Source organism: Hibiscus syriacus, unplaced genomic scaffold (genome assembly GCF_006381635.1).
Source record: "Hibiscus syriacus cultivar Baekdansim isolate YM2019G1 unplaced genomic scaffold, ASM638163v2 tig00111394_pilon, whole genome shotgun sequence".
Lineage (NCBI taxonomy): Eukaryota > Viridiplantae > Streptophyta > Magnoliopsida > Malvales > Malvaceae > Hibiscus > Hibiscus syriacus.
Genome location: NW_024063080.1, coordinates 714,865 through 732,385, shown reverse-complemented (window position 1 = coordinate 732,385; position 17,521 = coordinate 714,865). Strand labels below are relative to the sequence as shown.

Here is a 17,521-nt window from a genome sequence, read left to right as displayed (position 1 = left end):
AAGTGTACTAAATTATGAATGATTTCCCCAATTTCTATTGTTATCAGATGTAGTATGCAGTTTCAGATTCCAGCAACAAAATGAATGAATGAACAGGTTCCTGTTCTGTATAAATAGTACACGCCCCCCGGATAATCCAAGTGGAACTGTCTGTCGTCTCTAAATCTGCAGTAAAATTAAATCCATGCATGATAGATTTCAAATAGAGGATGTAGCTAGAAGATCATGAACATACGTGAGAATATGATGACGAAAAACAAATGATTATAGAGAAACAAAAGCAAAGGCAATCTTTTGACTTATGAGATGTAAGAAGTGGGAAAAAGACAATAGAGAGCAGTTCATATATTCAGCTCTGGGTTTTTTCCCCTTTCATCAGACATGGCTCAACTATTCTGAAATCTTGAACCTTGATTGGTAAGCAAAGGACTTGATATGGAACCGTCCATCTGCAGAAGCAATATATCAAGGAGGGAGAGAATCCATCACCCAGTTTGGTTCCCACAAGAACAATTGGAGTTGACGGGGAATAATGTCTCATCTCTGGGACGCACTTCTCCAACACAACAAGAGCATAAGACATGTAAGGGAAGAGAAACAAGTAAAGAAACATTTCATGAGCTAAGCATAAGGAGAAGAGAACTCATCACTCACTGAGGATTTAAACTTTAAAAGGAAAAGCAACAACAAAAAACATACTTTTTTAGATACATTCTCATAGCTAGGTCCACTTATGAGGAGAAAGCAAGAAGAACACGTCAGCTCCTCTGTAACTTGGAGGCCTTAATCTGTTATAGTCTTCCTGACCTGAGCATATTGGTGGTGTCGAAATCATGATGTTAGCAAATCATAGTTGCATTACTTTGATTTACAGCTCATTTCCTTGACGTATTAACAAGACAACGACGGAGCTTACTTTGGAACTACATTTCCACATCTATTTCTGATGACGTATCCGCACCTAAAGCCACAAAAGCCAACGCAAAGCTACATCCCCAGAGTTTTCGGCTTCAAGATGCACAAGCCCTGACCCGACATAAGCTTTATCGAGAGACTAAGCCCTGACCCTACATAAGCTTTATCGAGAGTCTATCTTTCATATTGTCTGGTCTGCAGTGGCGATTTTGACTTGGCTATGGTGCTGCTTACAATGCAGTAGGCTGCACTGCAGTGTAAGGCAAAGTAGGGTTCCCACGGCAACAATTATGGCGACATGTCGATAAAAATGTATCGTTTCAAAATATGGCCTATTAGTAGTTGAGCAGAACATATATCTAGAATTTATGTAATGCATTTGATAGTATTAGTGTACATTTCTGCAATTTAAGTACAACCAACATATTTTGACCGACTTTCATGTGTACGGGGGGTCTGGTTTTCCTTAAACGTGTGCGTGTGGACAAACGTTCATTGCCGAATGCTGAGCCTTAACTTATGTTCAGGCAACATTGCTTGCTGCTGTCTGCCTTGAACATTATTGACCAACACGCAAGCATTGCGCCTTTGCCTGTCCAAATTAAGAAACAGAGACCGAGCATCTTCCTAACATGTCATGTGGTTCATGCAGCAGCAGATGTCACCATCGGGAGCAATACAAGGCGCTTGCTTATCAAATATCAAAAGGTACCTATATGGTTGGAATACCATCATAATGAAAAAAGGGTAAACTATACTTTAGTTTCGTAACTATAATTTTTTTTTCTATTTGATCATTCAAATATTTCCCCCCCAAAATTATACCTTATTTTATGTTTTGATTTTATTTTGGACACCCGTCGTTACAAAATTAATTAACAAAATTGCTGATGGGGTATTTTTTTAAAAGAATTCTCAATGATGACGTGCAGTACCTTATGGTGGCAATCACCGTTAATTTTTTTTATAGTGGGGACCCAAAGTGAAACGAAAACATAAAGTTAGATATAATTTTGAAATAAAAAATAGTTGAGTGACTAAAACGAAAGAAAATTGATAGCCGGGATAATAAAATTAGAATTTACCCTAAAATAATAAATCAGGAGTTGCCATGGCAAGTCGGTCCATATTTTCATTGCCCACCGCGATTGAAGCAACAAACCAATCGCCAACGCTATAGGGGATTCTTCATTCCCTTTGTTTTTAATTCTTCTTTGCATTTTAATTTTGCCATGTCATTTTAGTATTGATACATACATTTTGCCATTGCATTCCATTCACATAATGTTTCATGTATGAGGACAATGCATGAGATATGTTAAAGCCTTATAATATTGTTAGCTATGATCTTTATGTGAACTTTGTAAATCTATGGTTGAAATGTCGAATATTTATTAGTATAAAATTAGCATGAGAATCACTGTCTTGATAAGAATATAATGAGACATCTAGTAAAAATGATTATGAAAGGTAACTTATAGAAATCATATCAATTTGTGAAAAAAAGGATAATAAAAAAAATGTTCATATGTATGAAATGAATTTTGTCGTATTATCTGATACCATGTTAAATGAAAATAACCAATATGATCCTCTATGATTAAAATGATATGAATCAATGAACACACATAAAGAGTTCGGAATATGAAATCACAAATTAAACTATGATTAGTAGTAGGATATAACATCTGAAATGGGTTAAACCATTATTCTACTTGCAAGAAAGAATGAATAAAGTGCGTAATGATTCCCTAGAGCTTATATGTGATGCTACGATTTGATAGTGTCTTAAAATGAGTGTGTTATGATGTTGGTTGCGACTATTGAAAGAACATTTTAATGTATATAATTGTTCTTGTTTATTATTGTAATTTAAGTATCACTGATTTTGAAATTTGGCTTGTCTATTTCTTATGGTGTAGGTTATCAAATACAGGATTCGAAGCAGGATCGAGTAGGTTGCATCATCCAGACAGTCATAACGATCAAGGTGGAGAGTAGGGTTTTTTTAATATTTTTTTTGTTTTTTTTATTAATTAATGATTATAAAATAATATATGTTCTAAATATTCTTAATTATTTGACAATGAACACTCATTCATCCTTGCAGTCGCTGGTGCTCAAACACATAATCTCTAGGAACAACAACAATTCTTTTAATCACTTAAATAAATTGATTCGTGCAAACTAGCTAAATTGATGGTCTATGAATTATATAAGCTTGAACTTGCATGTTCGTGTTGGATTCATGTGATGTGCTAAATTAGGCAGTATAAGGTGTTACAGCATGATCCTTTCCTTGGTGTACTTAATATATTTTAATTATGAAGTGTGTTCTTAAGGTATTCAATCTTAATTTAAAAAAAATAGATATTGAAACATTGAAGCTTGAGAAGATATCGATCCCTTTCCAAGGTATCGATATCTTACAATTTTTTTAAAAATATATAGTTTTATCTTCTAACTTTTAAATATTTACAAAAAGGTCAGTATAAAATTAAATTGATTCAAATTTAACTACTACTGAATAAGTATGATGGCTCTACATGTTATTTGGTATTAATTATTATAATACACTTTGTATGTTTTGAAAGTTTAATCAGTTTTAACGAAAATTAAATTTAATCAGTTCAAAATAAATCTAGACGTTGGAATTATTTGCCCAAAAATTCATTGATTGATATGAACTCCAAATAGTGAGTAAAATGTTGAGAGGCTCACATCCATATTGACAAGGATCCCCATCCTTTAGGGAGTTTTGTTTTGCAACGGATAGGATGTGACTAAAAACGATATAAATAAACGCGATATAAAATATTATTAAAAATATAGTATTTAAGTTAAACACAACTTAAAATATTATATTTTTATAACATTTGTAGTTACAAGTTAAAATATTATATTCTTTATAATGTCATATTTTAAATTAATCCAATTTAAATATATGTTTTTATCATAGTTTCGATCACACCCATTTTCATAATATTTTAATTTTAAATTAGGTAAGCTTCCTTTATAATTTGGCCCTTCCTTGCACAAGAAATATTGGATGCATGCATGACAGACGATGCACAAGAAATATCTGTTCATTGAAAAATATAAAAACGCAGTCTTTTTAATCAATTTCCTCTTCCAACTGCGTACCAATCAACGCTCATTTCTTCTTCTCCTCCTTTTTCTTCCCCCCCCCCCCCACCAAAATTTGCAAGTAATTTTCTCTTCTTTTTTTCTTTTAGTATTTACCTTGAGATTTTGAGGATGTATCAGCCGCCAGGGCCAGGCATGTACCACAATTACCCACCGCCGACGCTGGTTGACTGTTCCGGATGCCGCACCCCTTTGCAGCTCCCGCAGGGAGCCCGATCCATCCGTTGCGCAATCTGCAAAGCCGTTACCAACATCGCCGACCCTCGATCCACCCCTCCTCCCTCTCAACCGCCTGCTCCTTCCTCTCACGTGCCTCCTCCGTCATCTTCTTCTCCCCCTTCCCCCTTTAACCACACGCCTCCCGGTGCCCCTCCCCACGCGCGCGGTCGGAAAAGGGCGGTGATCTGTGGGATATCGTATAGATACTCGAGGCACGAGCTCAAGGGTTGCATTAACGACGCCAAGTGCATGCGTTACCTTCTCGTCAACAGGTTTAAGTTTCCCGAAGATTCCATTCTCATGCTCACCGGTAATCTTTCTTCTTTTTTTTCCTTTTTCTTTTTATCATTAAATTTTGTTACCTTTTGTCCGAATTGGAATCAATTCTATTGATCAATATATGAACGGGCAGTAAATTCTAGGGTTTAAAAATCGAATTTTGACCATAAAAGGTGATAGCTACCTCAAGGAATCTTTCCTTTCTGTATGATGCATTTATTTTATGGTTTTAACTCAAGCTTTCTTAATTGTGTATTTGAATTAAATAATTAAAAGTGCTACCATTTTTTTCCCAATGCAGAAGAAGAAACCGATCCCTACAGGCTTCCAACGAAGCATAATTTGAGGATGGCGTTATATTGGCTAGTTCAAGGTTGTCAACCTGGCGATTCTCTGTTGTTTCACTATTCCGGTCACGGTTCACGGCAACGGAATTACAATGGTGATGAAGTCGACGGTTATGATGACCCTTTGTCCTTTGGATTTATAAACTCAAGGGATGATTGTTGATGATGAGATAAATGCAACTATTGTTCGACCACTACCTCACGGGGTTAAGCTTCACGCACTCATTGATGCTTGCCATAGTGGAACCGTATTGGATTTACCGTTCCTTTGTAGAATGAACAGGTTTGCTGCTGCTGAACATGCTTATGTACCATTAGCTTTTAATCAAGATTCCTACTAGTTTTGTTAGAAACAGAATCTCCATTCCACAGAGAAGAAATTTAGTTTGCATGTTGGGAAGAAAAGTGTATTTTGTGTTGAAAGGACCTATTTATTGTCTAGGGTTGACCCATAAGCTTTTCGTATCCTTGGGCCGTTTAGTTTATGGTTAACTATGCTGTTTTGATGACTTTGAAGACCAGAAGTTGATGCATTGTTTTTGTCCAGGGTTGGACAGTATGTATGGGAGGATCATCGTCCTGCATCAGGTTTATGGAAGGGAACAAATGGTGGAGAGGTAATCTCCTTCAGTGGTTGTGATGATGATCAAACTTCTGCTGATACATCTGTGAGATTCTTGAAAACTGATTGCATGTCTTGAAACTTCAATTCTGATGGCACTTTAGATTTCAAAGACTAAAAAAATATTGTAATGCTTTGTGGAGCAGGCCCTATCAAAGATTACATCAACTGGTGCCATGACATTCTGTTTCATCCAAGCCATCGAGCGGGGGCATGGGGCTACATATGGGAGTATTCTCACTGCAATGCGCAATGCGATTCTAAGTGTGGATAGTGGTGGTGGTGACCTTACTGGTGGTGCTGTTACATCCCTCGTCACCATGCTTTTGACAGGAGGTAGTACTGCTGGACTTGGTGGTGGGTTGAGGCAGGTAATATTCCCATGTTCAATTATTTAAGGAAAACCTGTGTCTCTCCGACTTATCAGTTTTGTTTCCTTTCCTCAAAAAAAGAGTGCTTTGATTGATTGTATAGTAGGGCATGTTTCAAACACACCATACGTACTCAAACAAGCTAATGCTTAGCAGCTAGGTTGATATATGCGTAAAAATGATAATGCAGATGCATGTGGAATCAACATATATCCTGCCAACTAATTAACATTGTTTAGAACAAACACTGGTAAAATCTTTGTTAAAACAACCAAAACTTTGACCTGATTGTCTCTCAGATGTTTTATGATATCAAGTCCTTTAAGCTAAGTTCATTTTAGAATTTGGAATTTGGCATTGTGAGAAAGGCTCATTCGAGTTATCGGACCTGGAATATTACAGTGAAACAAAAGTGCTTTTGGCTTACAGGGACAAATGAAAAAGCTAAAATGAAGATAATGTGTTGCAATTTCTGACCCTTTTTTTGGGCTTTTATGGGTTGACAGGAGCCCCAGCTGACAGCATGCCAGCCGTTTGATGTGTATACAAAACCTTTCGTCCTTTGATTATTATCACCTATGATTAATAAATGCATGTTTCTTTCTGCTGAGGATTTGTACAACTTTTAGTTGTTTTGCCTCAATGCTGGCTGGAACAGAGGAAATGACTTTCCAAGTTCAACTCAGATTTGCTTGTAACATATTGGTGAAGTCGTTATGTTTAATTTCTCAACATGTCAACCTTGAGGTCAAAGTTTGCGACATTGTTTTTTTTTCCTTTTGTAAGAACGGAGTGGTTTGAAATTTAATAAGGGTTAGTATTACATTAATTTAGTAATTTGTTATTATTTGCATAATTTAATTAGAATAAAGAGAAGAAATATTTACTTATTTGAAGATGTATTGTTCTGTTTAATTTTTATTTATCTTATTAATTTTAAATATATATTTCTACTAATTCTTTTTTATATCATGATAAACTATTGAGTAAAGTACAAAAATAGTCCCCTGACTATAAAACATTCTTTTGTTAAGTCCATTGACTGTTAAAAATTATAAAATGATCTTCTGATCATATGATATTGTTTTATTGAGTCCTCTGACTATTAAAGTTATAAAATAATCACCTGATTATTCTTATGTTCCAAACTTATCTTTTCTATTAAAAAAATTGGTGGTCTTCTTAGCAAGACATAAGCTTGTTGATTGGGATATGATAAAATCCGATACTAGAATTGTTTGAATTGTATTTTATGAATAGACTTTCCGTTTACATTATATCATCAAGTCAGTACTTGAAATATATTTCATCAACATAGTGCTTAAAAGAAACAATGATGCCAACAGACATTTAAAATATGATTTTATTATATCTCAGTCAATAAATTAATATAATTCAGACGTTCGTCAATTTTTTTTAACAAAAAAAACAAGTTTGAAATATATGAATAGTCTAATGATTATTTTGTAACTTTTAATAGTTGAAAGACTCAACAAAACATCCTATAGTCGGGGACCATTTTGTAACTTCTAATAGTCGAAGAACTCAACAAAGTAACACTCTATAGTCGGGACCATTTGTATACTTTACCCAAGAATTTATAATAATTAAGCTTTTCCTTGGGTTATGACATTTATGTAACCAAATTGTTTTAGTGGCCCTTTTATGGCTCAATCTCTTACTTAGCAGAACAAAGTTTATACGTATATTCAAAGTAATACTAAAGACCTTTGTTTCCGAGAATTTTAAGTTGTTGAATATGCCTTCAATCCAAGGTTTATACAATGGTGGAAGTAACAAGATCATCTTTTGAAGCAAAAGGAAATTGATCTTTCCATGATTGCATTGAACGTTTACAAGAAATAACAATATTAAAACGTGGCCAAGAAGAAGAAATCCACCATGTGTAAAACCCTGAAGCACTAGACTTTCAACATCTCCTCTAAGCAAAAACATACAAAACTGAGAACCATCATCATAATCATTATTATTACTATTATCCTCTAAAGAAAAGTTTCTAATAACCTTGATTTGTAAGGATCTGGTGGGCGAAAGTCCTCCAACCGCAAGTTGCAGCTATCTCGAGCTTCATTAAACACACTTTCTCCTTTCTCTGTTTTAATTACTCCCAATATGCTTCCAAGAATGTCCCCGGCAAGCCCGGTTTCCCGAAGACGCCCTGGCTCCTCTCCACCATCATATAATAGACGTCCAATATCTTTCAAGGATACCACATTTTCTATTATTAGTTTGGCCATAAGACGACCAAGAAATTCTGCAGCTTTTGGAGCATCATTTACAGCATCCTCTAGTGTGCTGAGAACAGATTCAAACCTGAATCAGGAAACAAATTCAAATGGTTATTATTACCAAACCTGTTAGCAAAATGTTGATACCAAATGATTGATCTTCATACCCTTTAACAAGTTGAACTTGACTCAGCACACCATCATGAGACCTTGTCAGATTCACAAGTAGCTTGGCCAAAAGATCACGTTCCACATCTTTTCTCTCGAAAGAGTCTGTTACAAAAAGAGCAATCATTGAGGGGTGGAAGCTTGGAGAATTCAAGTCTTTGATGCACAAAGCAACTTCCTTCTCATCCCTAGCACTGTAAGAATCAAAAGAGAAAAATCCCAAGCACTTTGATAAGTTCAACCAGGTAATCATATGTAATCTGTAAATTAATTATAGACAACAATATAAACATGTCTATAACACTAAGATTACCGTTCGAGATTGTACTACTTACCCAAATTAAGCACATTATCAATATCTTAACCATACTGTCCACAACAAAACCTTGATATATCAGTCATCTAAAGATAAATAAAAACTTGAACATTTTTTGCTTCTAAATGTAAAAACATGACAAGACAACAGTTGGGCATGTTAATTTCAGTCAGAACATTAGACGACCATCTCGCAAATTTGATATTGGAGATCCTGAAGCTAACCATCAGTAAACAAACTTTTCCGATGCAGTTTTGCAGATCAAATTTTTTACTAAAAGTAGAGAAAACATATACATCCTTATGCAAATGTATGTATTTGTGTTTGTACTTGTACATAAATATATCGAAAGGAAGCACTAGGGTTAGATAAGGAAAACACTAAATCACACTTGGGCCAAGGGGGATACCTGTAAAATTCTTTAATTGTAGACAGAGACATATCACGCAGGTGCTCCTCAGACCAGCACTTTTTTGAAGGAACAGTTTGAGTTGAACTGGGTCTTTTGGCCTCGTGCAGCTGAAGTAGTATGAGATCTATCAAAGCTGTGATCAGGACCCCAGTTAAAAAAATTCATGCCCCGTTCCTGGGAATTCAAGTAGTCATAAGCAGTAGGCACTGTAGATCTATCTGTCTCATTTCTTGGCATTAGATCCTCCCTAGAACCATAAGTAGCTCGCTCTGATTTAGAATTAAAACCATTCAAACTAGTGGCCACTCTTCTAGAATCTCCTGAAGCTGGAGAAGCATCAGTTAAGGGAGTACTGGATATTCCTGATGGTCCCCTAAATGACATCCCTCTAGCAAGACCTCCCTGAGGACCCAAAGTAACAGAATCATCACCACCCATTGGTCTTTGAGGCAAGGGAACCGACAAAGTCCTAGCCTCAAAATACTGTCTATCATCCATGCGAGAATCCTGAGCACCAAAACCACGAGCTTGATTTGGCATCGCTCTATAATTACCCATCTGAGAACCAGGAGAAGATAACATAGACCCTCTTGGACCAAAATCCATGGGTGCTCTTCTTGCAGCAGCATTGATGCCAGGACCACGAGCAAGCCTACTGGTTTGTGCTTGTCGCTCTTGTGCAGCATCTCGGTGCACTTCCTCAATCTTTTTAGGTCCTTCAACTTTCCTCCTCTGTTGCCAATTATTCTTTCTCAGGTCAATGGAATCCTTCAACATGAATCTAACCCTAGAAGACAGTTTTATATTGTTCGACAACTTTGCCATCCTGTCAAAATAAGCATCCATATGTACCTTTGCTTTTGGATGATCAATCATTTCTCCAATCGTACTCATTAGTTTGCACAAAGCCTCAACATCCTCCTCATCAGGATTCTCATACTCACCAAGTAATTTCTTAATGCATTCATGCATTATTCTCTCAGTTAACATTTTCTTCTTGTACAATTCCCCAATAAGTCTAATGTTACCTAACATTCGTCTTCGTGCCTTGATTCTCTTCTCCTCTCGTTCCTCTTCAGATTGCTTAGCCTCGCCCTCTTCCTCAACTTTGTTTGCTTCTTCTTGTTCTCTCTCTCCTCTCTCAAATTCTTCCTGGCACTTGTTTAGTAGCAATCTCTTGAAAGTTATCTTTTCATTCTCTTCCCTAAAATCAGGTAACTCTCCTGCCAAATGAAAACAGAAATCCGCATACATTTCACAGAAAGTAGGCTCCATTAGAGCTTTGTCGAAAATTTGTGAGATAACACAAGTGAGAGTAACTACATTGTCAATTTTTACTGCTTTTACTTGCTCAAAGAGTTTCTCAAAGTTTTGTGGAGTTAGTTTGTTCAAAATGGCCTTCAGTTGTCTTTGCTTGGATTCTTCTGCACCAGATACTATACCCACTTCATACTTCCTTTCAGCTTTGTGCATCATCTGCAAAGGAGTTTGTGGAGAAGGAATAAACCCTTTTTGCTGATAGTTAGCAGTTCGCAGCCATCTTTCTGAATCAAGACTATTGCGTGGCATTCCTCCTTGTGGACCCATAGGTTGCATTGGGCCAGCAAGGATCCCTCCAACATATGCCAGAGGTGCTTGTCCCCGTGGGTACCTAAGAACACCAAAGTTACCTCCTTGACAAGGCCGAAAACCTACAGCAGCACCATAACTAAGATCGAAACGCAAATCCCTTCCAGGGCCAAAAGAACCGGGTTGTCTAATCCATCTGTCATCATCGACCATTCCACTAGCACGACAATCTTGTCGAGCTCCACTAAATTGTCTATCCATTATTCTTCCACTACCACTGTATGAATCACGATCAACAAAGTGAGAAGCATTGGCATTGGTAACCATCAAGACATCTACAATATCAGAAGCAATCTCAAATCCAGGTGGAAGATCAGTACACTTTTCTGCAAACTTAAGGAGGAAATCTCTGGAATACTTCGCTATATTTCTGCTTTCACCTTTCTCACGATTTACAAGCCCTCCACGGGCCCTTTCACCATTACCTGAAGTTCCTAATTTTGCCGTAGAGATGTCAGCGGCATCTTCCCAATCATCTGGTTCAGCTTTATTCTGTGATATCTTCTCACTTCCTATGGCATCAAGGTGAGGGGTCTCACAAGATGTCTGCTTCAAATTCTGACCAACAAAATTGCTTTCCGCACGTGTTACTGTCTCTTTCTTTTCCTCAGGGCCTTTATATGCCATATAGAGATCAGAAGTTGTTCCAGCAGCATCTGCTTTCTGAAGAATTTCTTTTCTTTTCTTCTTCCCTCTAGTTGTATTACTCCTTGTCCTATTGAGATTTAGCACATGTCTCTCCTTTGAACTAGGCACCTGAACACCTTCCATTTCATATTTTGAAGTTGGTTCTGAGGGATCAAGAACTGGGATGGTATCAAACTGCTTGTCAGATGCAACAGAATTAGAAACAGTTATTTCACTGCTACTGGTAACACTTAAAGAAGCATCAGAAGCAATGATATTATCAATGTGAGAACCTTCAACATCTGTAGTGCCAATGACTCTAGAGGGAGAGCCATCCCTGCTATCAGGGACTCTCTCATATTTTGAGGTTCCTGAGGTAGGTACATTGCTGGTAGCTGTTGCCTTTGAAGCAGATCCTTTATTAGACTTAAGCTCCTTAGATTTTAGGGGAACGGAATGTGAAGGAATCTCAAGAGTAGAATTGTCTGTTAATTGCTCTTCAAGTAAAGTTTTTCCTTCTTCACCCTTAATTACACTAATTTCATGTTTCTGTTGTTCATCCAGCATTGAAGAACCATCTGTCTTCGCATGCCGAACCATGTTAAAGCTATCAACACTACTTCCAGTACCAGAAACATCAGATGAAGCTAAGGTTAAACTTTCAGTCTTTCTTTCTGCCTTCCGCTCTAAGGAAGGACGTGAAGCATTGTTAACTGTTGGTAATTCCCTGGTATGTTGTGATAAAACATCAGCAACTACTGATGATGTTAGAGTTGTTTTAGCCTCTACTGTTTTAGAAACTGCACAACCTGAGGGCATACCATGTTCGGCAGTGTCGGAAGCCAAGCTAGATGTTGATGTAGACTGTCCAACAATGTGAAAAATAGAAGTTAAATACATACAAACAAAACATAACACGTTGTTAGAAAACAAAAGTAAGAGAAATACCTGATTGGCTTTCTTCTGATTATCTTTTATGGGGTTGAACCCACTCAAATTATCCTTCTTGCCGTCATTACTAGCAATAACTGGCATAGACTCCTCAGATGTGGCAGCTGGAGTAGGGGAAACGAAATTAAATGGCAGGCTTTCATCCAAGTTAGTTTTTGGAATTAACCCAGGTTGTTTAGCTGCAGCTGAATATGACTTGGATGTTAAAGACTCAGTTCCAGGTTTTGGCTGTTGTATAGAGCTCCCCTGACAGGCATCCAAGTCTCGTTGAGCTTGTGATGAGCTAATCTCACTAGCTGGAATTGAAGGTTTGAGGGACCTAACCTTTTCAACAACAGGCAAGCTACTTGACAACGGGGAATCCACAACCTTTTCTCCAACAGAAACAATGGTTGGCTTAACAGTAACCTGTACCAAACCTGATGGAACAGAGGACAAAACAGTATGTACATCATTTGTAGGCTCCATATTAGGTGATTTGACGTACCATGTGCAACATATACAAATTTATTACCTGGCACTGAACCATGGGCTGCTGCTGAGTTCATGAAAGAAATGTTCTGATGACCCTCGCTAATAGGATAGTTAAATCTTGGTCCTTGTGTATTAACTGCTATCTGGCTACTATAAAATGGAAGAGAACTTGGTGGCGGAAAAAACATTGAATTGGAACAATAGTTGACTGAATGAGGACCAAAGGATTGTATTGGCTGAGATTGAGATGGCACATTAGGATGAGACCTTGGACCCGATGCCCCACCATCTGCATGGGTATCTGTCCGTTTATCAAGCCTTAATTCTTCATGAGTATCAGGATGAGTAATCTTCACAGTGGTAGTTTTACGTGGAACACCAAACTTCCCTCCCTGTTGTTGAGGATATTGAGGGGCAATACCCATTCCTAAACTTCCCAAATGGGGAGGAAGTTGGCCACCTATCGGTGGCGAGAAACCCGAGCCCTGACCCTGATGCATCATTCCCTGAGGTGGCAATTGATGAGCCTGAAGACCTGGAACAAAGACATGTTGCTGCACCTGAGGTGCATTTCCCATAGGTAAAGGCATATGCATTGGCATTTGCATTGAAGTAGGAGATTGAATTGGTGGACTAGGCATCCCAAACTGCATGGAAACCTGCGGCTGGTGGTGAAATGACATCTGCATAGGATTCATGGGCAAACTAAGAAGAGATGACTTCTGTGTCTGGTTTGTGGGGGATGCCATAGAGGCTTGTGCATCTTTTTTGACCTTGGGCACTGCCTGGGCCTCCCCAAGATTAGATTGGACAGTTGGAGAACCCTTTTTTGGTTGCTGCTGCTTAGGAACAGGAGTGGGCACATCCGGTACAGATCTAAAAGAGGAATCATGGCATGCCTGCAGGTTAAAATGCCATTCAAATCTAAGTGAATTCCTAAAATTCCAAGACTATCAATTAAAAACAACATGAGACCAAAACTTAATATGGGCACAAACATGTCACACTTGTATAGAAAGGTTTTCTGTAGGTTAAAATTGTAAAAGATAACCACGGTGATTAGTGAAAATCATCTGTATTTTTATGCAATGTGAGATATTATGGTTCTTGAAAATTGAAATACATGAAGAAGAAAACCAATGACCAAAATCCACAAACCTCTGTATCCTTTAAAATTTTTATTAAAGGGGAGAGAGATAAAGAGATGAAAGATGAGGTGCAAAAACATCAGTAGACAATTTACAGTACACGGTGACATACAAACCTGGTCACGTTTCTGCTCGTCCAAATTTGGGGGAGCTGAACTAGTTCTAGCTGGCATCTGATACAAACAGGGACATCTATTTTAGGATACAATGTTTTGAATGGGGAAAAGATGGAACACCAACATGAGAATAGTAAGGTACCTGCATCCCATTCATGAAAACAGGACTTATGGACCCAAACTGTAGAGAGAACGGTTTTGATGCATCTCCTGAATCTAATCATCATAAATGAAATATATATACATATAATCAGTTACATCAGATTAAGCTTGGAATTTTATTATGTAAACAAACAAACAACAAATAAATTACACATCATTGTAATTTGTAACTACAAGTAAAATGAAGAACCCCAAGTTTCCTATAATTGCAACAACTTCGATCCTGTAAGCTTAATGCCTTAGTCCACCAGGCAACATATAAACATACCCTTTGTGGGAGTCATGGGGCTACAATCAGAACTCAGGGTGGCCGGTTGAGAAGTTGGAGCCTTTGGAACAGCTCGGGTGCTTCTCTGAGTGATGACTGATTCAACTGGCTTGGTACTACCGTTTGCAATCGCTGTATCAGATGATCCTATAAAAGAAAATGAAAACAAATGCAAATAACATAAATATAATCTGATTTTCTTCAATTATAATCTATAAAATCAGACAAGCTTAAATTATTTTGGATCATACCCTGTAACTGGAGCTGTACATGTGAACCATTTTGTACGTTACTAGAATTCACACCAGGTGTAGTTGCCTGAGATTGCCCTCCTTGTGCATTGTTAGTCTTCTTAAAACTATCATTTCATTACCACCCAAGCAAAAAAATGAATCCTCAATCAATAGAAGTCGCAATAGAAAACTCTAATCCTGTGGAAATCCTAAATAAATTGCAATCAAAATTAAAAGAAAAATAACAGAGCGAACCATTAAGCATTTACCTTCGATTGGACGACGATGAAGAAAGAGACGGTGAAAGGGCAGGCACGCTGCCAGCACCCTTATTGTAAAAGCCTGAGGAGGTCAGCTGCTGATTAAAACCTACTGATCGCCTGGATTTCCGATACTGTTGCTCGCTTTTATCAGACCTCGATTGATTGAAAGACATATATTCCACCCTTGATTCCTATTTCCCTCCTTTTTCTATCACTTCTTTTTATCTCTGCATACAAAAAGATCAATAAAAATGGAAAAGAAATCAATATATAGCAATCATAACATTCTAACTATACAACAATGTGCAATGGAGAATCAGGCTCGATCAGTGGAAGAGTGTACCTATGAACTCAATAGTGTATGTAGAGAGAAAGAAAGATAAGGTTTTGTAATTGCGTACTCATGTTGATATACGCAGCAGAATTGGAACCAGAATCAGAAGAAGCAAATATAACAATGATAACTTTTAGTTCACCTGAAAGAAACAGAATGAGAAAATGAGAGAAAGAAAGAAAAGGCCAACAAAAACATAAAAGTTAAAATAAAAAAAAAAAAAATGAGAATAAGAATGAGCCATTAGTAAGAGGGAGTACATAAATTAAGCAACAAACCGTAGAGTAAGGTGGTGAAAAGATAGATTTTTTAGGAGATTGAAACATAGAACGAGTCGTAGTTAAGTGAGGGAAATCCCCAATCTTATCTTTCATTTTAGTTTATATATATTAATTATTTCCTTCAGTCCCTAAACTGCAATCTACAAGCAACCAAGTCAAACAACTCTATGAAAATAGGTAAGAAATGTCCGCCATTTATTTCTTCAAAAATAAAAAATCTTACAAAATCATACAGATAAATTACCTTCATATAAAAATTTAAGTACCCATTAAAGAAAAAACACGAAATGAAATAGTGCAATCACACACACACACATAAAGAAGCATAATTTCATTGTTCTGGAAACTAAAAAAGAAAATGGGTTTGAAAGAAAATACGAGATATTATTACCAGAGAGTTCAATGGCTTAATAGTGTTGTGGAGCTTGGGTTGACGTCAAAGAACAAAAAAGGAACATGGTTTCTGCGTGTGTGTTTTTCAAAGGGGTTAATGGTTTGGAAGAAGAGTGATTCGGCATTTTTTAGGGCTATTTTGTTTCTATGTTTTTTTAAGAGAGAATCGCCTCAGTGACCAAAAAAAAGTTATAATATACGATTTTAACCAACTTTTTTTGGATTTGCCAAAATGACCAACAAAATCGCAACGCGAAATAAAAATCGCAACGCGATCCCCAGAATCGCAAATCAGTTTCCAAAATCGCAACGCGATTCTTGAAAATCGTGATGCGATAGTACAAATTCGCATTGCGATTTTCCATAATCGCAACGCGAATATGAAAATCGCAACGCGAACACATAAATCGCAACGCGTATCCGTAAATCGCAACGTGTATCCGTAAATCGCAACGCGTATGGGTAAATCGCAATGCGTATCCGTATATCGCAACGCGTATCCGTAAATCGCAACGCGTATCCGTAAACTGCAACGTGTATCCGTAAATCGCAACGCGTATCCGTAAATCGCAATGCGTATCCGTAAATCGCAACGCGTATCCGTAAATTGCAACGATAATCCGTAAATCGCAACGCGTATCCGTAAATCGCAACGATAATCCGTAAATCGCAACGAGAATCTGTAAATCGCAACGATAATCCGTAAATCGCAACGAGAATCTGTAAATCACAACACTTAAATTTTGGGTATATAACACTGAAATCATAAACTAAATCCCTAAATCGCAACTCATTCCATCTCCATCTATCACTCTCTCCGGCGACATCCGTTCCTATATCCAACGACATCCTTCCCAATCCGGCAACAGGTTTTAGTTTCGCAGCTCGTCTGTTTAGTAAATTAATTTACAACCATGAAATCATCTAATGTTGATCATGTTTGGATAGATTTGTGTTTTGGAGGGTCATGGGATAATGTTCATGGTGTTTTACAATATATGCCTTTACCCATGAATCTTCAACTAAAATTGTCTTTACAAAAGTTAACTTATGAAACTCTAATGCTACGTGTTTCAAATAAATTGAATTTAGAGCCCCTAAGTGGATTTAGGCTATCTTATCAGAGAAATGGTAAAGTTTATTTGTTAACCGACAATGAAGATGTTGAACGATTCATTGCTTACATTAGTGTTTCACAAGATGATGTTACATTGTATGTTGTTGAACCTAGAAGTAGTATTGTTGGGTCAGTAGCGGGTAGTAATCAACTAAGTTTTTCTCAAAACCCACAACCTTTCTCTAATCCAAATCCCAATCAACTTTCAGCACCAAATTCCGGTTTTCGTATTGACCAGTTAGACGATGATGAGCCAACAGAAAAAATTGTGAGTACTAGTCAGTATTCGAAATTTGGTCTTGGTCAATATCCGGACTTTGATATTGGTCAATACACGGATTTTGATGATGTTTCAGAAGAAGAAACAGACCATGCGTGTAATGATATTGATATTGGTCAATACCCGAATTTTGATGATGAAACAGCCGTTGCCGAAGAATGTAATGTTGATGATAATGAGGAGGAAGTTACGACTGTGAA

The 17,521-nt window shown here is 37.3% G+C and overlaps 1 protein-coding gene and 1 pseudogene across 1 annotated transcript; one reads left to right on the top strand and one right to left on the bottom strand.

Moving 5' to 3' along the window:
* The first annotated feature begins 4,158 nt into the window (after positions 1–4,158).
* LOC120160940 lies at positions 4,159–6,537 on the top strand (annotated as a pseudogene).
* A 1,322-nt stretch (positions 6,538–7,859) lies between these two features.
* Positions 7,860–15,417, bottom strand: LOC120160939 (eukaryotic translation initiation factor 4G-like). Its single transcript, XM_039171245.1, is given in 13 exon segments — positions 7,860–8,234; positions 8,317–8,511; positions 9,043–9,131; positions 9,133–12,165; positions 12,250–12,498; positions 12,577–12,671; positions 12,767–13,625; positions 13,991–14,047; positions 14,133–14,206; positions 14,421–14,567; positions 14,672–14,778; positions 14,923–15,143; positions 15,260–15,417. Coding segments are annotated over 12 exon segments (5,403 nt in total). The 5' UTR covers positions 15,090–15,143; positions 15,260–15,417; the 3' UTR covers positions 7,860–7,903.
* Between the last annotated feature and the right edge of the window lie 2,104 nt (positions 15,418–17,521).